Consider the following 22801-nt stretch of genomic DNA (forward strand, 5'->3'; position numbering starts at 1 on the left):
CTTAAGAATACTCTATAGTCGGGACCACGTAAGTTTGCATTTGGTGACAGCCAATCAATAGACATGAGATGATTAATTAGTTTATTGCATGGATTTCCACTGGGGTGAAATTGGTCTAACGCAATTTCTCCGTACAAGTTTGCCACTAAACCCTACATACTTTTCCAATATATATTTATATAACCTACGGTATATTAACTAAGGTCAAACCAAAAAAATGTTCTATTCATGGAAAATAAATTGTGTTTCTGCCCAGAAACGTCGGAACTCCCCTAAACAAACAATAAAATATGTTGCAGCTTGAGATATATCTCAAGCAAGACTGAATCGTCTATTTCGACAGCTTGTTATATCGAAGCAGTGGACCGTGCGATGATGAGGTTATCAATAAGAAGAAGGTTCTTTCAAGTCTGAGAAGGAAATGGTGCTTGAGAAACGGACCTCAAAAAGGTCGTCAGTTTAGCATCATTAATTTTAAAACGATGATTTCATTTTTTGAGTTTCTAGCATACTACAGTTATTAACAAATTATACATTCCTTTACTTAAAATTCTGATGAAACATAAAAGTATTTCAAACCATGTGCTTTAGGTACAAAAATTATGTATGTTTAAAGGCATTGATTAAATGCTTCGGTGTACACTAATAAAGTTGCAGTCTTTTGTATTTCCTTTTTGACTACATCAACAGCTGTAAATGTATCCTAAATAAACCAAGAAAAGGTAAACAATCTCTAATTGTTAGACCTATTTGAAAATTTAAGTTAGACACATTAGTTTTCAAAATTCTTTGTTGTAAAAATTACTTGTTAACTAAATTATTACTGACGTTTGAGCATCGTATAAATCCAGTCTTCACTCATAATGGAATACAATGTAAGTTTTGTGAATATCCTTTTTACAACTATAATTAATTATGATAGTATTTGTGATTTACTAGTCCCTTTTACACAGTCATAACAACGGGCTACTTAGTGAAGTCGTAGAAACTTGTAATGTAACGTTTAAAGTTTATATTTTAAACAAAAGATTATTTTGAAGTAAATTAAATTATTGTTTTCCTATTCAAATAAAAGGGTGAGTTTTTTTTATCCATTCATGTCCTCTTAAACAATACGTATAGCCATAGACTAACCAACGTATGTTTTATCTATGGTACAGCCCAGTCAATTAAGGGGTTCATTCGCAACTAATTATGGGAAAGCTGGATTTTCCCTGATGATAGACCATGATGAGAGGCACATTTTCTCAAAAGTCCCCACTTCTCCTTCTTGTGCTTTCCCCCCCACCCCCCTAAACTTCCCATTTGCAAGCTTTCGCTATAACGCGCATATCTCTGTTGCTGTTCGTCCAAAATTGTTTTTTTTTGTTATGTTTGTCTATGTCATGTGATGTGTGTTATGTTTGTACTAAAATACTGTAAGTTTTATCGTAAAACTAATAATATTTAAAGGACCACAAAGCGATTAACTTATGAGTTCGCAGTTTTTTTCTGTAAATCTTTATATAGCATAATAATAACAAAATATTGTTCTCTAAATGTTGCAGCAAATAAAGTTAACTTTAAAATGATAACATTGGTGTATTGGTATTGAGTAATATGAGGCCCAAAGTAAAGGAGTCCTGCAAGCAAAGGGAATGCGCGCGCCTGGTTTCGCCATGCTGGAGTTGTTCTCTTGGCTTGCCCCGTTACGTGCTAATTAGCTAGCGCCTTTTCTCTCATAGGCCTACCGTTAAATGATTCTAGGCCTACATACAGGGTGGCTGAAAAGTAACTTGCACCCCCCTTAACTTTTCAACCTTTTGAGATATTTGAAATCAGTTTGCCGCAACCTTCTTAGATATGAAGGGCTACAAATGATGGTTAATTTTGGAAATATTTCCATTAGCATTAGCAGCGGGGGTAGGTGGTAGCTTAAAATTTTCAAACGGCAGTATAGACGAGTTTGGTATCATTTTATAGGTCTTGATGAAACTAAACAATCGACATAAAGAAAACCAAAATCGAACTATTAATAACAAAATGGTTCCCTAAAACGTTTCAAATCCAAATAATAATGAGGGTGGCTGAAAATTAACTAGCACCCCCTCCCCTCTCTTAATTTGTTTAACTATTTGGAATGGGTGAAATCGGTTTGCGGCATTCTGTTTACATATAAGGGGCTACAATAATAATAAACAGTTTTGAAAATTTTGCAATTAGGGGTAGTTGTGATGGTGGGGGAACCCAAAATTTTTTAATAGGATGTATGGTTGAGTTTTGTATCATTTTACAGGTCTTGACAAAACTAAACAATCTATATATTAAAAAATATCGGTTTTTCTTTTCCGAGTCCATCCGCCTCTTCTACCCGACCGAGTTTCATGATTTTGGTCTCAAATTAAAATATGCACGCGTAGATTTGCTATCAAGCATCGGCATCCATTTATCTGACGTATTACTCGAGTTATGCACAAACGTAATTTGCTCCCTGTACATTTCTTATGGGAGATAAATTTGGTTTTTCTTTTCCGAGTCCGTTCGGCTCTTCTACCCTACCGATTTTCATAATTTTGGTCTTAAATTAAATGTATGCACGCGTAAATTTTCCATCAAGCATCAGCATTCATTTATCTACAGTATTACTTGACCAAAAAACATAAATTAGATTTTTTTTTAATTGTTACTTCAGTTGAAGATATATTTCATAAGTTATAATTACGTAATCCTATATGTTTTGGTCTAAGAACCTTCAGTGAAATACCAGCTTTCATTTGAGCCCTTGATTATTTAGATCGGACGTACCTGAAGCGCGCTGCTGAATTCCAAACATAAAAAAATGTAATTATTTTGGGATTTACCGACGACCAGTGAGTTCGTTTGGCTCTTCTACCCGACCGATTTTAATGATTGAGGTCTCAAATTGAAGGAATGCACTCACAGATTTGCCATCAAGCATTGACATATATTTATCTATAATCCCACTCTGCTTATACGTAAACGAAATTTGCTCCCCGTGTATTTCTTATGGGAGTTAAATTTGGTTTTTCTTTGCCGAGTTCGTTTGGCGCTTCTACCCGACCTATTTTCTTGATAGAGGTCTCAAATTGAAGGTATGCACGCACGAATTTCACATCAATCATCGGCATATCTATCTTCTAATATATAAAATTCTCGTGTCACAGTGTTTGTCTGCAAACTCCTCCGGAACGACTTCACCGATCGTTATGAAATTTGGTGTGTAAATTCTGTAGGTATGCGAATCGGACGTAAACTATTTCCCGTTTCGAAATTCTTAAAAGGGCTCCACCCCAGTGGCTCTGGAGTTTCCCATGTTAACCTTATGAGAAATGGAATTAATGAATCTTAACAGCTGTTTCAATTAAACAAGTTGGTTCTGTTCTATGATGTTCAATAGCATTAAAGTTACAAGGATTACCAACAGGGTGCAGCACTATTATTTCTTTTACATTTATGACAACAGCTAATTTGCAACCAAAAGGTGAGTGAGCGTAGCGAACGAACTTCAACCTGGAGGCGAGTTAGCGTAGCGAACGAGCTAACCTGAAGGCAAGTGAGCGCAGCGAACGAGCTCCAACCTAAAGGTGAGTGAGCGTAGCGAACGAGCTCCAACCCAAAGGTGAGTGAGCGTAGCGAACGAACTTCAACCTGGAGGCGAGTTAGCGTAGCGAACGAGCTAACCTGAAGGCAAGTGAGCGCAGCGAACGAGCTCCAACCCAAAGGTGAGTGAGCGTAGCGAACGAACTTCAACCAGGACGTGATTGAGCGATGCGAACGAGATCATCTTGAAAATTAAACGTAACGGTACTTTCTTTCCATCGGTCTGTCTTAGGGGAAACCTATAACTTAGGCGATACGAAGTTCGCCGGGTCAGCTAGTATTTATATATAATCCCAGTCGGCTATCAGTACATATTATTAAAAATGTGTATTTAAAAAGTTGTTATGGAAAATGTCCAATAATGATAGATTAGGATTAGGGTATAATACTTGGTTATCAGGATTACTCGTCTATTAGAGAATCGATATTCTCATTGGAAGGTGGAACATTGAAACAAGACAAACCGTTGCAATTCTCGCACATTGGTGAACAGGTCATTCCTGATTTTCTGCATCCGCAGTAAGGACCACATGGAGTATTGCACGGGTCGCCGGAATTTTATCCCCCTGGAATTTTACCCCTTGGGCAAAGCTGACGTCACTATGACGTAGGAACCTGAGTGGCCAAAAGTTTGTTCGCGGCCGGGATTTTACCCCCGCGGATTTTGAAGTCTAATGAAAATAGCCAGAGCGTGATTTACGGAAATTTACGCGGAATTTTACCCCCTGTCCATATAACTAGCGTTTAGACAACTAAAGATGTACGGGCCGGATTTTTACCCCGGGATTTTTATCCCCGGAATTTTACCCCCGGATTTTTACCCCCCTCCCGAATTTTACCCCCGGATTTTTACCCTCAGATTTTTACCCTCCGGAATTTTACCCCCTGGCCGATTTTAGAAATTTAATGATTGATTTTCTTATTTCTGTTTTTAATTAATTGTAAACATTTCATTATTTAGTAGCCTATCTTTATTTATTTATTTTTTAATGAAATGTTCGAAACAATTATCATTAAGTTGATTGTTTATACGTCATATTTACCAGCTGTTGACTTCAAAAATCGAATCCTAATACTAGAATCTCAAAATTAAAATTAAAAACTTGTTCGATTAGTTAATGTTACAAATAAATTAATATACAGTAAGCTACTTAATAATAAAATGTTTACTATAAAATTAAAACAGAATGAAGATAATTAATCATTCTCACTAATTTATATATCTGGCCAGGGGGTAAAATTCCGGGGGTAAAAATCCGGGGGTAAAATTCCGGGGGTAAAATTCCGTGGATAAAAATCCGGGTCGTACATTCTAGGTTTTTATAATTTGATGTGTTCTGGTTAAATTCACAACCGTGAAAATATATGTTTAATTCAGCGTTTAATCCACCGAGCTGATGTCGCGAAACTTAAAAGTTCGCGGCCGGAATTTTACTCCCTGGTTTGTGACGTCACGTTTGCCCAGGGGGTAAAATTCCAGGGGGATAAAAATCCGCTACCCCTATTGCACTTGCATGACACAAGCCGGATAAGTTTTCGCTCAACAGGTGCGCTTAAACTATTTGTATTTTCAGAGCGTTCATGACGCCATCCCCATTCAGTAGGGTGAAGGTGTGTAACCACCACTGTACCTGAAGATTTACTCTCAAGAGATGTATAATGAGAGATCTACACAACGACTCTTGATAGCCTTACTATTGATTGAACTAGCATTTAAAACTCTTGTGATTAAGTTTTGACAGTCGACAACAAATCAGTTTACCATGATAATCTTCTAGCTGGGGCAACATAACAGCTGTAACAAGAGAGAATGCATTTCCATTCACATCGGCCAAGCGGGAGTCCAGATGGGCAACTCCACTTGGGAGCTCTACTGCCTGGAACATGGTATCGACAGGGATGGGCGTCTTATGTCGAACATAGATGATGCCACTGGGGACTCGACCAGATCTGGCTGTGAAACGTTCTTCTCTTTGTCAGAGAGTCACAGGTTCGTTCCTCGCGCCATCCTCGCTGATTTGGAACCTACTGTTATTGGTGAGTAAAATCTGTTCCAGAGATAGGCTTAGCTTACTTTTGTAATGTTGGATAGGATATAATATTGCCAATTTAGTAAATGTTTTCTTGAGTTGTGTAGGTATCAAACTATCCCAGTTCAAGTAAATATGTTATCAAATGTGGTAATTATGTCTATTGTCCATGCAAAATCTGTAATGTTTGTAATCAATTATTCTTTATTCTACTATTTTATAAGTAGGCCTACAAGTGGAGCCTTGCTATTTCGAGCAATAGGTACTGTTGACTTGATCAATTTAATGATTTCAAGTACCTTTGAAAATATCACCTACTTGCAGGTTCCTATCAAGCTCACTATAATTTATAAACTATCATTTCAACCTATGATTAATATCATAACATAAATTTTTGTATTCAAGGTTTTTGAAACAATGCATAAACTCATTCGTTCTAGCCGTAGGCCTACTATTTCGAGCAGTAGACACTGTAAATGTACGATTATTGATGTAGTTTGACTGAATTCGAGATTACTACCTCATGGGTCTCCGGTGACATATTGTTATTCAGACTCTATGAGTTTTGAACAGCCCTGATCCAAAGCTATAGTCATCTATCTATACAGGGTGAATTTTAAATGAGTTCCCCCCTACTTTTTTCTACATTTCTAAAGATATCATCTCCGGACCACGTCAGATCATTGTTGAGTAGTAAGAACTTCATTTTGACTGGGTATACATTTTTGGCCGCCATCTTGGATCCACCATATTGGATACCAAATTTTTCTTTCAAAAGTAAAGGTAGGGTTGTGACCCTTTATTTCAAACTAGAATTTTACGCTGATTACAATGCCGCAATTAGTTTTTAAAAATCTTGATCCGTTCTAAAGTTATGAGGACTTTTTATAACTTTATTTTTAGCGCATTTTAACATTGTGCATTTACAAACTAAGACCATAATCTCAAAATAGTGCTAGATAAAGATAAGTATACACCACCATTCATTGTCGACATAATTTCACTTGGTTATGACGCATGTAGTTTTTTCAGCCGCCATCTTGGATCCGCCATTTTGAAATGAGATCAATTTATTTAAATATGAAGGTGGTGTTGCGACCTATCATTTTGAACTACTTTTTTATACTGGACTCAATACCGCAATCCGTTTTTGGTTATCAAGCTGTCTTGATGAAATATTAAAATACTCTTATTTAAAATTTCAATATTTCAAAAACCAAAGATGCAAATGAAAAACGGATTGCGGCATTGAGTTCAGCATAAAAAAGTAGCTCAAAATGATGGGTCACAACACCACCTTCATATTTAAATAAATTGATCTCATTTCAAAATGGCGGATCCAAGATGGCGGCTGAAAAAACTACATGCGTCATAACCCAGTGAAAATATGTTGACAATGAATGGTGGTGTATACTTATCTTTATCTAGCACTATTTTGAGATTATGGTCTTAGTTTGTAAATGCACAATGTTAAAATGCGCTAAAAATAAAGTTATAAAAAGTCCTCATAACTTTAGAACGGATTAAGATTTTTTAAAACTAATTGCGGCATTGTAATCAGCGTAAAATTCTAGTTTGAAATAAAGGGTCACAACCTTACCTTTACATTTGAAAAAAAAACTTTGTATCCAATATGGCAGATCCAAGATGGCGGCCAAAAATTTATACCCAGTCAAAATGAAGTACTTACTACTCAACAATGATCTGACGTGTTCCGGAGATGATATCATGAGAAATGTAGAAAAAAGTAGGGGGGGAACTCATTTAAAATTCACCCTGTATAATTAATACGCTACATGAAACTTTGTCGGTTGAACTCCTCCGCCATTTCTTAACCGATTTTATCCATTGACGTCTCATTGGAAAGAGCGTGTCGCATAGATTTGCAAACTGGCCTTACATTTTTAAAAAAGTCCCTTGGGCTCTGCCCCAGTGGCTTTGAAAGTTCCCATGTTATCCTTATGGAGAACTTAGTTGTTTACATTTTGATCAGCTGTATAATTTAATTGCTGTTATTTATTTTTCAATTCAAAGTCTTTTAACCCTTTGCACTCGTTATTAGTACTTTGAGACAGGACCACACGCTTGGGTTAGTATTTTAAACCGATTACGAACGCAAGATAAGCGTTGAATGTAGTGAGATTATATGTATTGTTAGTTCACTGGCCTACTAAGATGAACAGTTTCTGTATCCAGGGCCATTTATTTGAAACTTGGTCCAATTTCGAAGCATCAAAAAGCTCCTGAAATTTGCTCAGCTACCCGATCTGTTGTAGACGAGGTGCGGACGGGGCCTTACAAGGGGTTGTACCATCCAGAGCAGTTGCTGAGTGCTAAGGAGGATGCGGCTAGCAACTTCGCGCGTTGCTACTACTCCATGGGTGGACCCATGGAGAGGGCCATCATGCAGCGCATCAGTAAGGTAACGGAGGACTGTGACGGTCTACAAGGGTTCTTTGTCTATCACTCTCTTGGTGGAGGCACCGGCGCGGGCCTGACCGCTCTGCTGCTGGAACAATTGGCTTGCGAATACCCGAAGAAAAGTCGACTAGAGTTCCTGGTCTACCCGTCACCGAAGGTATGTAGAACTGAATTAAAATGCACGTTCACTCTAATTATTTTTTCGTGTGATGTTTTTCTTTGAAATAAGTATATTATCCAAATGCTGTTTTTCAAGGATACCTGTGAAAACTGGTATGGTCTCAATGCGAATAGAAAAAAATAAATATTTGTAGAGCTTGCAAGTTCTGCTAATTATTAGACCGACATGTCATCCAAGTGGCTTTACTAGCAAAGCATTTAGGATTTAGATATGTACACAGAATATGACATTTCCTTCACATTATTCAAATTCAAATGATTCAAATGATTTATTTGGCCATTCAGTTCATATACAGGACAATAGGCTACGTCAACAATACAATAAATAATAAATAACATGCCAAGCTTCTTCTAGCATTCTTGACTGACAAAATTAAATTAAAAGCTGAAAAAAAAACACATGCAGGATCTCAAAAACATGCAAAGCAATGCATGCAACTAAAAATACAAATAAAATGAAAACCACATGCTGCAAGCCATGCAAGGCAGAGAAAAATAAATAAATTTACATTTTTGTAATACCTCTACTGGACTACTGTGGGTTCAACCCAATAGTAACAAGCTGTGCATTCCAAAACTCTTTAATGGAATAGAATGGATTGGCAAGCATCCAAGCTTTTAGTGTGGTCGCAAACTTGTTCGGTAAGAGTTGTCTTACAGTTATGGGTAAGGCATTGTAGAACCTTATTCCTGCAACAGGAAAGCAGTTGAGAGTTAAATCTAGTCTAACTCTATCTCTAAAAATATTTTCATTGTTCCTAGTGCTATATTGTGAGTGGTGCACCTAGTCCAACTGTTCTAGTTGTGTCTATTAATGTGAAATACACACACAGGTCAGCAGCTCAGTAGTGGAGCCCTACAACAGTGTCCTGATGACACACAAGTGTATGGACAATGCGGACTGTTCCTTCATAGTAGACAACGAGGCCCTCTACGACATCTGCATGGAGAAACTGGACATTGAGAGGCCGACCTATGTGAACCTCAACCGTGTCATTGGTCAGGTCAGTCTGAGTATGAGTAAAGTAGTCATCCGAGGGTAGTGTAGAGATTCTATGCTAGAAGTAATAAATGCAATTTTCAATGTGCTTATGAACACTGAGCTTTTTCAGTATACGTAAACGCATTTTTATCTCCTCCTGATACAGTGTGTAAATTAAGTCTTAAAACAAATCTGTATTTTTAAAACCCAAATATTGAAATATTATATTTGTGGCAATAATTGTCCTTTTGAAATGAGAGACACACAATTTTTTATTGAAATTGGATTATAATTGAAGAATAAAAGTGTACATGACTAAAAGAAATTGTTTTTCGGAAACAACAAAAGTAGGCTACTTCCTTCAAGTAGGACCTTGGGCATGCTAAATCTATCTTAACTAACTACTTAATTTAACGCAGTAAAACTTAAAAATATTTTTTCATACATATTTTTATTGGTATCTACGTGTTTAGGAAAGTCTGTTCTACAAAACTAATTAAAAAAATACAAAAATTTAAATATTTGATAGCGGACCCTCTCACGATTAGTAGTAGGACCTCCGGGCATGTTAAATTAAGCTGCAAGAGTTAATAGAAGTCGCTGTAAAATTTAGAAATATTTTTTCTTTCTTATATAGGCCTATGTTATTTGAAATAAGTCTGCTCTACCAAAATAAATAATAAAAAATTTAAAAAAAAATCATATTTGACTGCTGTCTTACAAGAATCAACATTGTCTTAAGAGGATACAAACCCTTTAAAAATATATAAATATATGTTTAAAAATAACGCAATAATAGATTATCAACTTTGGTACAGTGTAACTAACTGTTCAATCGTACCTATGTGAGGGGGTTCCAAAATTAGCGTGTTAAATTGAATAAACGATATTATGTAATAAAATAGCCTACTATATTTTTGAAACCCCATACGTTAGGAACACTTTCAGTTTTGTGTTGTATTTTTTAACCTTACATATATTAAATATGAGAAAAATCCACAATCCAAGGTTACCTCTCTCCTTTTGGACATGTTGGATATCGACTATTAACGTTGGTTTCGGTAGTTAAATGGCAACATAAGGCGTCGATTAAAACCTACTTACCTATTTTTTTGAATATAAAATTAGTAAATACCAACATGTCGGGCATTTCGTAATTTGTTGTGAAATAAATTAACTATGGGTGAGTTGCAAAGTAAAGTTACTATTCCTAAAAATTGATAAGCAGATGATGGTGATGTGATGGCGAAATGCAGTTTCTTGTATGCTTCTACATTTCCATATAAACCAGAATACATTGTTACGATCATTAATGATGCGCTTTTCGGCTGTAAGTCAGCCTTTTATGATGTTTAACACTGCTAAACGAGCTTTATATATCTTCGCAAAGTTTCTAACTGCAATGAAAACACCCTTAATCTGGATAACGATCTGCAGAGAACTCGTTTTACAAAGCATTTATGGGTGTTCTACGTCAGTTTAGATCGTGTTTTACAGGGCCTTCAGACAATTTCAAAACATCAGGTCCCTTTTTGTATAGTTTTTACTATAGTTAACTGTTTTAGTGAACTTCTATTTATTAGGGGAGTAGATTAATATTACCACAATCTTTATTGTAAGGGTAGGTTTGGGACTGATCTACCTTCCAGTTTAAGAGTCCCCGGGATCAAAATTTACACATCGTTCGAATCAGTTTTTATTATACTTTTTCGTATATGCGTTGTGTAAAAGTTGATTGATTTCGACGAAAGTAAGATTTATGTTTCAACAACATTATTTATTGAATTATTTTGCAAACTAGAACCAGCCAGACACTAGAATCTTTAAATAAGGGTATTCATGATGGGGTGGTTTTGTATTTCACAAACAGGAATTTAATTGTTTGTAGTAGTTTTAGCGAATTTCCCTACCAAGAAGAAGTTATTTAAAACTTACATAACTAGAAAATACTTTCCCACCAATCGAACTTTGTAAAAAAGTTTTAAGTTATGGTATAACTTACGCTAATTGTTGCCTCCAATTTTTTGTTACCTAATAACCTCAACTGTTTGGCATTAAGAATTTACTCTGCTTGTTTACACAATCTGGAATTTATAATTTTTAGATAAACTTGCATAACAATACATCGTGGGTTCCTCAATGTCCACATATTTATGATATATTTATGATATAACTGATCTAATGTCATATCATACGCGTATCTAAGTGTAAATTAAAATGTTCTTCTTTTAAAAACTTTTCCACAGGTTACCTGTAATAATCACAAAAGTCACTGGAGATTATCTCAGTTTGAATGTCTATTCTACAGTTTTTTTAGTCTATAAACTATTTCTAATGTTTGCAATTACTTAGTACTTTTATTTAATTCATCCGTAATAAATACCTGAACATGACCTAAATATGATGTTTCAGACGGTATCAGCTGTTACGGCTTCCATGCGGTTTGACGGAGCTTTGAATGTGGACATGAACGAGTTTCAGACCAACCTCGTTCCGTTCCCCAGGATCCACTTTCCTCTCATCTCCTACGCACCGATCATCTCCAAGAGTCGTTCCTTCCACGAACAGTTCTCTGTCGCAGACATAACAGCCTCCTGCTTCGATACTTCTAATCAGCTGGTGAAATGCGACCCCAAGAAGGGCAAATACATGGCGTGCTGCCTGCTCTACCGAGGTGACGTGGCTCCCAAAGATGTCAACTGTGCGATCGCGATGATGAAAAATAAAAAGACCGTTAGTTTCGTGGACTGGTGCCCAACAGGGTTCAAGGTAGGTTTGATGTTATTATAATCAAATAAATAAAGGATGTTAATGGGCGTATTTGAAACCAAATAAGAGAGTAGGGGGAAATTAGAATAACGACAGATAATAGCTGTATAGCGTTTAATTTCAACAATAGTGTAGGGAATGGCTTAGTTCGTTTCCTCTCCCCTTCAAATAAGAAGGGCGCTCTTTCAATTCCAAGCGAGGTTGTTTTTAGACGTAGATGCTAATTGTATCTTTAAATAGTAAACACAGCTGATGCTGGGCAAGTGGTAAACTAATTGATGGCAAGATAAAGTAAATTAGAACGAGGAAAGAGCTGCTGATCGTTTTTCTCTTGATCTAATCAGAGCTTGGAAAGCGATCATTTTCTTTGACTTCAGCTGCCATTGGAATTGGTTAGTTTATATACGGATTGAAACATAGATACATACATTATATATATCCATACATACATTATATACGGATTGAAACATAGTGTTAGTAGTCCGAAACAACCACAGTTAACATAATTATGTTAATAAAACTGTTTTTTAGTCCGTATCTATAAAAAGTATTACTTCTTCACAACATTAAATAACTCCGTGATTAGCATTTTATGTTTGGTGTTAGATTTATAAAAGATATATTTAGCAATTAGATTTATAAAATACGTCTCTAAACACTATTTGATGCATCTACTCTTATACTGTAAACATTTACAAAATGATGGATATAAAATGTGCAAATATTACAATGGTAATTTATGTCGACCAGTCACGCAGCCCTGTTTGTATATTTACCGTCTCATAATTACTGTATTTACAATTCGAGTGTAAACATATTTACAAAACAAAAAGGGGGAAGTTGTAGGCTAATTGATATAATTTGTATTATTCACATTACCCTTAAGTTAGTTAAATGTAAACAGCATTGCATCAGTTTAGATCAGTACAAGTTAAAGTTATGTTTAAGAAAAATACATTTGTAAAAGTTTAGATCGAAAAAAAAATGTATATCGAGGTTTTTGGACGGAAATTCGTAATGAAGAAAAATTAAGGAAATTTAGCTACTGTACTACTACTACTGTTGGCCCAAATATTAGAAACAACCAATTAGGCCTAGCTTGTTTTCATTATGGTGACAACACATAGCCTATGATGTTTTTTTAATTATTATTTTGTTTAAGGTCGGGATCAATTACCAAACACCCTCAATGCCCTTGGACGGCGACCTTTCCAGCACCAAGAGAGCGGTGTGTATGCTGTCAAACACCACGGCTATTGTTGAGGCTTGGAAAAAGATCGACAGAAAGTTTGACTTGATGTGGGCGAAGAAAGCTTTCGTACATTGGTACAGGAACGCCGGAATGGAGGAAGCTGAGTTCCTTGAAGCTAGAAACGATCTCGCTGTTTTGGAATTAGATTATCTGGAAGTGAACAAAACATTTGACGACTTCGATTATAGTAGCGTTGAACACTGATGTCCCGTCTCCCATGAAATACATGAGTGGTAATTAATTGTGATATATTGGTCCATAAAAAGAAAAATATTTATGATACGTGTTAATTAGTTTTGTAGACGTTAAATGTAATTGAATACAACGCTTAACAAATTAAAAAACCTGGTGTCCATTTTCTTGGGGGTTTTTGTATATAGGGATGTACTACGAAAAGGTAAATATTTCCCCCTGCTGACTAATGACGGCGAATACCATGGACTGAAAATCGTAATTTGAAACGCATTTTACTGATTCCCTTTATAATAGTTATTAAGTAGAGCACAGCATTGACTATTGGATACGAAGAAGACATCCCATCCGATCAGCTGTCGCCAATTTTTTACTAAAAAAGAATGTAGTTGTGTGAGCCAATCACAGATAGCACTAGTGTCTAAAACTCTATTTTGTACCTTATTTTTCGTTACTAACATAGTTGCTGGGAGACAACAGTTGCTATAGCTCATAAAAAGTCATTTTGTCAGTTTGACTTGAAAAAAAAAAACCATCATGTAATTGGCATAAATCAGTAATTTAGATCAGCTCAATCTGTAGGTGGCTCACATCAACTAAGACAAATTTTATTAAGAAACTGACTACAACCATTGACTATTGGATACAGATTGTTGTATTAATAGTCAAAGCTACAATTTAAACATGGAGATGGAATGTCTAGTTAGCCTGCACCAGCTAGCGGCTTAGCCCGCCAGGATAAAGCCGTAAATGTCATGCAACGTAAGAAATAAAAAGTATATTAAATGTAAACCAAAAGAGGTAACACAACTGAATGCTTAGCAGTTTCCAGTTTTTTAACTTTAAATTTGTATTGTGGCATATGCATTTAAGCTCTTATGGTATTCCTAACAGTTAGTTATCCGTACCATTCTTAAGTTCACCTAAAGCTATTACCCTTTACTTATGTTCTGTGTTTTCAGTATCTACGGCTATTTATATTTTGAAAATTCAAACAAACAAAATAATAGTGCTACACGCCGTTGTTAAACCTTCTAACTATTGAATTCTACTCAACATCATAGAACCCAACTTATTTGTTTAGTTGAAATAGCAGCTGTCATGATTCTTTTCCTACATTCACCTGACAAAGTGACCTTCCTTGCACTGATTATAGCTTAGAAATATGCTAATTGCTACATCCACTCTCTATTGCCGCACAGTTTTTTTTGCCTGACACCAGTATTCCAACCAAACAACACAAAACAGCGTGCTTTTATTAGGCACGTAATACGTGTACGCTTTTAAATAAGTTGGCAACACTTAAAGATATTACTACTACGATCAGCTGGTGCAGCGTTTTCCATTTAATCCAATGTTTAGATTTAACCTAACCTAAAAAAGTGTTGTACAGTCTTTGAAAGACTAATTATTTATATGTTTATTAATAGTAACTGTAGAAGAAATAAAATGTGCAACGCGAGTGCAAAGTGTGCCACTTCACACACTAATTGCACAAATATCTGTTGTAGTCCAGGCAATGAAGATAGCGGAAAAAATCATGTACTTTTAAATTGAGTCCACGCCAATCCCTGGAAAAAAGATTTGAAAAATCACCTGTTAATGACCCTTTACTCAATTTACAAAACATTATCTGTAAAAATGATAAACTAAGTGTGAAGAATTATAATTTGAGAATATTACAAAATAATATTTTCTTCTACTTTCCACAAACAAAGTTTTGTGAAAAATATATTATTACAATGTAAGACAATTATTTAACAAATTATCAATCAGTATTCAAAACTTAAAATTAAAAGTATACAAAACAAAATTAAAAGAAATGCTCACTGAAGATCCAATCTAATTTAAGACTTCCATGAAAAAATGTATAAAAAAGTAATAATAAAGAGTTTAAATTAAAACTAAACCTTAGAATGTATTAATTGTAAAGTCAATACAATAAAGTATTATTGTATGAGCCAAATTTGGTACCGTTGTAGGGGAAGGGTCCCTAAACAACGTACTGGTGGGAGTGGAGCTAAGGGGACTTCGGGGCTCTAAAGGTCCCTTTATTAGGTTTTCGTTATTAAGTAAAAATTTATGGCCTTCAGAAAAAAAAAACCGTTGTCCTATTTTTAAAGATTTTACGTACATTTATCTACAAAAAAGATACCAACTATTTGCTAGGATTATTACTTTTTGAGATATGGAGGAGATAACATGGAAATTAGTATTTTAAATTTATTTTTATTACTAATAATGTGTTTTAATGATTAATAAAACACGACCAGTCCAAATTAATAACATCATGTCAATATTGTAATGTTATATCTATAACCTCACCACAGCAAACCTGAAGACTAAGCAAATTTCCAATTACCGGTACCTATTTGGATTTTCACAAAATATTTCATTGAAATTGTCAGAACTATTCCCTATTTAAATAACGTAACATTTTATGAATGATCAAATACTTAGATTAAATTAAATTTTATTATTATAACAGATAATTGGTTTCTTTGTCTATGTTATCTATATAAATAAAATAAGAGTTTTGTCTGTACATTGCTCAGAATCATACATTTTTAGGTTATTTTTACGTTTTATACATTAAAGAAGCCGAAACAAGTCTCATCTAAATTTCTGTCTGTCTGTCTGTCTGTCTGTCTGTCTGTCTGTCTGTCTGTCTGTCTGTCTGTCTGACACACTCAAGATGGCATTTTACGCAATCTTCTCCAGGAAAACGAGAGTACCTATCAAGACCCAAGTCATTTTAATGTATTCACTGGATTGGCGAGAGTGTCTTTAGCCATTAAAATATGGTCTCACTACTTTGTAATTAAAATTACGGCCGTTCAAAAATGCAGTTTTGTGCGATTTTTGTCAAGTTTTCTTCCAATTTGTATCACATAATCATCTATGAAACAACGAACAGCTGTTCGGATCAAGATTATTTTTTCTAGCTGTCACTGAAATGTTTATAAATGTTGTTTACAAACACCACAACCATTTCCGATCACGTTTTGAAGGCAAATCCCATCCAAGTGAGATTAAAAACGTTTTTATTACATAAAGGATTTAATTAATCGCAAGTGGAATAATATAGTGTAGCCGTAAATTAAATAACTAGGCATCATCCAGGTCAGGAACCAGAAATATGTGTATAAAATTGTTTTGGAGTTTTGATAACCAGAAAGAAGACATTGAATCAAGATTGAATCAGTGTTGTATACGGCTGGGAAACTTAAATTTACTAATGACCGTCGCCAATAGCTTAGAAACAATTTTCCACTCATTGACGGCTCTTCAATGGCGGTTGTGTAAAGTGTAAAGCAAAAAATTACTACTGCAGTAGGTGATTGTAACAGAGGTTTACGGATGATGCTGAACTCGATTTTCCAATGTGTCACTTTCTGTTCCTACCATTGACTATATAAAGTCAATAGTTCCTACTCACCGTGTGATGCAATCGCTGGACCATACAGCCAATAGGCCCATAGCCCTTCTCTTGGGTACGCGTGGTACGTATGCTTACCCAATTATTTATAACAACCCCTTCGACAACGATCCTTGATACCGGTACTTTTCCATAGAATACACGGCCTACCTAGGTACTTAAGAAATAAAATTATAAACATCCAAAAACCCAACGTTGTGTGATTTTTGTCACATTTCCTTATAATGTTAATATATATACCAGCAACCATTGTTTAGAGAATACGTAATCTATTAAATAACAGAAAGTTATGTTGTATAAGGTTTTTTTTCAAACTGACACCGATAAGTTTACATTAAGAGTTGTGTACAAATAAAGCAATTAATGGGAAATAACTTTGATTGTCGATAACTTTTTACGAGAAAATCCAAAACCAAGAGATCAATAACCTTGATTAACGCATATAATTGGTCGGCTGTACTACAGTTCTTAACTGTAAACGTTGGTTTTTGGTACGGTACTGGTTCTTTTCCTTTTAACCTTTAGTAGCAGCAAGAATCATTTTTACGTACCAACACATCACAGTAATTTAGAAATTAGTTATCGTTGGTGTTGCACCTTATTTATTACAGGCGTAGGCCTATTCAATTTAATTGATGTCTTAACTGTATAATTTTTGCTTTTTCTGTCTGGATTCCAAAATGTTATGCTAAGAAAACTATAACGCATTTTAGTAAAACATTTATTCAGCAAACCATCATGAATTGTTCAAACACTTGAACGTTGTTTATGTATCAATAGTTCGTGGCCTATTTTGGTAATTTTTATTACAAATTACCAATCTAAATCGTCTATAGTAGGCCTACTGTACTTCATTTCATATAGCAAACCGATTCAGATAGCATTTCGACAGAATTTCGAGTCATCTCCGGTCCAAGCAAATATAAATTGTTATGATCAAATTTTATGGCATTAACAAAGATTTCAAGTACTAATTTTATATGTACCTTTTTATGCTTAAAGCGTAGCAGATTCCCTAATTAAGTTCGGTATTTTTGTGTGTATGTATGATGGTAACGCATTAATGTCCTTGTTTCTCAATGTTTCACGGAAAGGACAAGAGCGCCTTGATAATGAAAATGTCAACCCGAATAAAGTGTTAAATTAAGAGGTTGAGGTAGTAAGTACCTTAAATACTTTTAACCATTATGTTATAGTCCTTTAAATTCTGAACAAAATTGTAGAAATCCCATTTCCGTATATTTACTCTCACCGCTTACACATAATAAAGGTTGTTGACAAACTTATGGGAGAAAGTATGTGTCAGAATGCTGATACCGTTTATTTAGTTTAATCATTGGATATAACATATGGACCAACAAGATCCGGGTGACATTTAATTGAGAATCATTAGTTTTGGCTTGAAACTGTCAGATACTGTATTTGCGAAGGAATAGTTTTGTCAGCATATCTGAAAGTATGCAAATCAACTGCTGTGCTTTATATAAGAAGGTTTTAACTGACTATCATAAGATCCCCGTGCGTAGAACGGGCACACAGCTAGTTATTAATAAATTACTTAGATTAATTTGCTGTTACTGGGAAGGTAATAAAAGGAGTTTTTTTATGTTAATAGTGTAGTCTTCTATATATTTAAAATCCAATGTATGTTTGTATGTATGTATGTTTGTTTGTATGTATGTTTGTTTGTTTGTTTGTCCTTTATGGACTACGATACCGCTCGACAGATTGTAATGAAACTTTCAGGCATTATTAAGCATTATTCAAGGATGGTTTGTGTGAAGTTTGGTGCAGATCTGTCAAAAGGGTTCCACCCCAGTGGCTCCGGAGTTGCTTATCTTAACCTTATGAGTACTCATATTTAAATGGAATTAAACAATCTTAACAGCTGGTTCAACTAAACAATTTGATTTTGTGATGTTCAATAGCATTAAAATGTTAATATGTTTACCAACAGGGTGCAGCACTATTATTTTTTAAATTTATGACAACAGCTAATTTGCAACCATAAGGTGAGTGAGCGTAGCGAAAGAACTTCAACTGGAGGCAAGTTAGCGTAGCGAACGAGCTAAACCTGAAGGCAAGTGAGCGCAGCGAACGAGCTCCAACCTAAAGGGAGTAAGCGTAGCAAACGAACTTCCGCCAGGACGTGATTGAGCGATGCAAACATTTGGGCATGACGACGTCTGTCGGGCCAGCTAGTCACTTATAATAGATCGAATCCATTGGTGATTGGGGACCGAAGTCCCGAGCTCTAACCTCTAGACCAGCTCGCTTCCCGTTAGACTCATTAAAATTGGTAAGATATAAAAACAACTTTAGGCTCTTAGATATACAATTGCTGTTGAAACTTTTAAAAGTACAATTGTTGGAGAGGCAAATTGGACCGAAGACAAAGGAATCTCATTTGTCTACTTTGGGTTGAAAACTTCCTTTGTTCCTTTGAACAAACTTCCGGTTTTTATTTCGTTAACCTCATTTGCTGATTCAAAGAAAATACATTATTCTTTTTATAATTTTAATAGGCCTAATTCAAGAGAAAAGGTCCCTTAAAATATTTACATTTGATTTATTTTTGGTGGTAAGAAAGTTTAGAGTACACGTAATATTACAAAACAATGTTAATTACCTTGCATTTAAAATAATAGTTTAATTGGCACTACTAAACCGTACTTTACAAGCCCATGCCTTACAATTAGAGCAAAGAAACCTATAAATGATATAATTTAAGAAATATTTTTAAATCTGTACCTTTAATTATGTAAAATATTTCAGGGATTCCCTTTTAATTTAGTTTATCAATGTTTATACCAGGAAGGATGTGGAGTAGATTTATTTTTTCCATTCTGTATGTTTTTTGAAGTGCTAAATCAGAATCTGAGGTTCGTTAACAAAAATTCAAGCCGCGAAATTTACAAAAATGAGAAAAATGTGGAAAAATTGTATATTTTTTTGCTTATAATTTAAAAATGATCAATTTCCCTTAAACTGGCTACATATATATTATTAAAATTGAAGTACACAAACGTTGCTACAAAATGTACTCTTAAAGGCCATGCCACATCGAACTCGCCGTGGTTGGCATGAAGTTAAAAAAAATCGGTCACCATTTTAACAAAAAATGGGACAAGTCACACAGCACTACCGTCTCGACCCCTTGCTGAGCGATTTTTGGCGGTGCAGAACTCATTGGGGGGTAGGAAATACTATCTGACAGGGAAACAAATATTACTTCATCCATTTTCAATAATATATGGATGTTTACTGTTATACAATAAAACTGTTGCTATAAGAAATAGTTATTTGTGAGCAATTGCCTCACTCGAGAAATATCCGTAGAGAAATAGCCGTAGGCAAGTGAGGAATAGTTTCTCGAGTAAGGCGATTGCACTTTGCACTCGAGTTGCACATTATATTTTTCCTACAGAAATTGGTAAAGAAACGTGCCTTCATGTTGCAAACCTGGAGTGAGACAAATTATTTAGAGTGAGACAATGAGTTTAAGTAAAGAACTAGCCTACATTGCGAACTTATTCTGTGTGTGCTATGTTAGTTTTACATACTGTATTAGAAGTATTCATGCAATAATTTATGATTAATCTGTTTTATGACTTTTTTATTGAATTATTCTACTAGTAAGAAAGAATAGAAATTTCTTATCCAGATTTTTAAAATCATTTTATAATTATTTTAATTTAACCATCAGATCGGCAAATCCGCACACACCATCAATGGGGAACTTTCTCTACTTGATTTTTATACCTAATAGAAGGCAACAATGGAATAAAAAATCTGGCTTTAATTATTTCCTAATTTGATGAAAATGTTAGCTTTATTTCCTGGACTAATAAATGTGTGTTGTTTTAAAATACAATTCAAAAATTAACAGCTGTTTCATTAAAAAGTATTATCCACATTGCCAAAATGTAAACAAATCTGTGGAGGGATCTTTAAAGGCTTCTGGGGCAGAGCACTAAGGGAATTTACTTCATTTTTCTATTGATTACTCATCTACAGACCAAGACCTTTCTTTGGACACCTCTACTAAGTTTCTACGCCAAACAGTTCTCTCAAATTAGTGGAGACAAAATTTCCAATTTAATATTTAGATTCCCCCATGCTAATCTTATGGGAGAAAACCCAACTTTGATGGGAGATCCTGCCCAAACTAATAAAGATTTCAACAATGAAAAACACTTTGCAAAACTATAGATTAGGACCATTTTTTTGACACTTTAATAATCAAAATCGGTCCAAAAATGAGGGAGGAGTTCTGTTTACAAAAATCGGCTCAGCGTGTTATATATATAGATTTTTGCTAGTTTCTTAAATTATTTCTTCACACAACCATAAAGTTGTACTTGTGTTGAATATTATTGTGCATTATTATTGTGGTGAATAGTGGTAGGCCTAATAGATTATAGTGTGCTGATAAATAGTGTTCCGTACCGGGGACCGAAATGTTTTTACATGTCTCGATCGTTTTAAGTTCTCGTCTTCGTCCCAAACTTAAAATATATCTCGAGCCGGCAAAACCTAATTTTCCGCCCTAGGTACGAAATATACTATTTCGCTACACTACTATAAAATGACCTGTGTTCTTTAGATGTCTATAACCTGCGAAAATTCATCTTTACATTGTTTACAACGAAAAACAATGTAAACCATGCGAAACTAATGTCTACTATCTTTTTTGGGTTTGTCGACGTAATAAATAAAGATTTGTAGGTAACTGTTTGTCAACTGTTTAAATATTAAACAACCAAAGTAAATATTCACTTCGAATTGAAAGCATAACCTAAAAAAATGGTATGAGTGTTGTAATGTTCCCAGCTACTATAAAGAAATAACTGGAAGTGGGAGGGTTACGGATGTATTGGCCAGTCAGTGAGGGAGGGTTTTGACTTTAAAGGAAATATACTGTAAATAACAACAAACAGAATATGTTTCAAATAATTTTTATTACCTATTCAGTTATAATAAATATTTGGTGGTCTACAGTGACACCATTAGTTTAATTCTTTCTGGACTACGTGGATATGAAATGTAACTACAGAGAAGTAAAATGTAACTAAGAAACCTAAGTGCGTAAAACACTAAAACCTACAATGTAAGTTACAGCAGTAAAGTGGTCAACTGTGACACTAATTGTTCAATTCTATCTGTACTACATGGCCACCAAATGTAACTAAGAAACCAAAGTGAGTCGTACACTAAAACCTACGATGTTAGTTACAGCAGTGAAGTGTTCCTCATGACACTAATGGTTCCATTCTTTCTGTACTACATGGCCACCAAATGTAACTAAGAAACCAAGATGTGTCGTACACTAAAACCTACGATGTTAGTTACAGCAGTGAAGTGTTCCTCATGACACTAATGGTTCCATTCTTTCAGTACTACATGGCCATTAGAAATCTCTGTCATTCATTAGAAATCTTTTGTTATATAGTAGAAACTTTGACATATATAGTAGAAATTATACATCATTACCTTACTAATATCCAAAATTGTCATCATTAAATACTAGCTGTTACCCACGGGCTTCACCCCGTTTGGCTTTATAAGTATTAATAAAACTATTGATTGGTTAAGTTTAGCTGAAATAAACAAAGCAGAATACAGTTATACAAACAAATAAGCACACCTGGTTTTAATACGTTAATAAATTGAAAGAATCCTACTAATCCTACTAATATTATAAATGAGAAAGTTTGGATGTATGGATGTATGTTTGTGACAAGTAAACGCGAAGAATACTGGTCAGATCGGGCTGAAATTTGGTGTGATGATTTGGTGACATTCCCGATTAAAATATAGACACATTCTTATCTCAAAAGTCCTTTCGGACTCCGCCTCAGTGGCTCTGGAGTTTTCCATGTTAACCTTATGAGTAATCATATTTAAAGAAAGTTGTCAGCTGTTTCAATTATACA

The 22801-nt window shown here is 34.9% G+C and overlaps 1 protein-coding gene across 1 annotated transcript; it reads left to right on the forward strand.

Annotated features, from left to right (window-relative positions):
• Positions 1 to 733: 733 nt before the first annotated feature.
• On the forward strand, positions 734 to 13578 carry LOC129004557 (tubulin alpha-4 chain-like). Its single transcript, XM_054433139.1, has 6 exons — positions 734 to 875; positions 5379 to 5637; positions 7907 to 8208; positions 9065 to 9235; positions 11626 to 11982; positions 13145 to 13578. Exons 1-6 carry the CDS (start codon positions 864 to 866, stop codon positions 13436 to 13438), a joined length of 1395 nt encoding a protein of 464 aa, XP_054289114.1. The 5' UTR covers positions 734 to 863; the 3' UTR covers positions 13439 to 13578.
• Positions 13579 to 22801: the final 9223 nt, after the last annotated feature.

The sequence above is a fragment of the Macrosteles quadrilineatus genome, unplaced genomic scaffold (genome assembly GCF_028750875.1).
Source record: "Macrosteles quadrilineatus isolate MER2022 unplaced genomic scaffold, UCM_ALF_1.0 Scaffold_1__1_contigs__length_201487025, whole genome shotgun sequence".
Classification (NCBI taxonomy): domain Eukaryota; kingdom Metazoa; phylum Arthropoda; class Insecta; order Hemiptera; family Cicadellidae; genus Macrosteles; species Macrosteles quadrilineatus.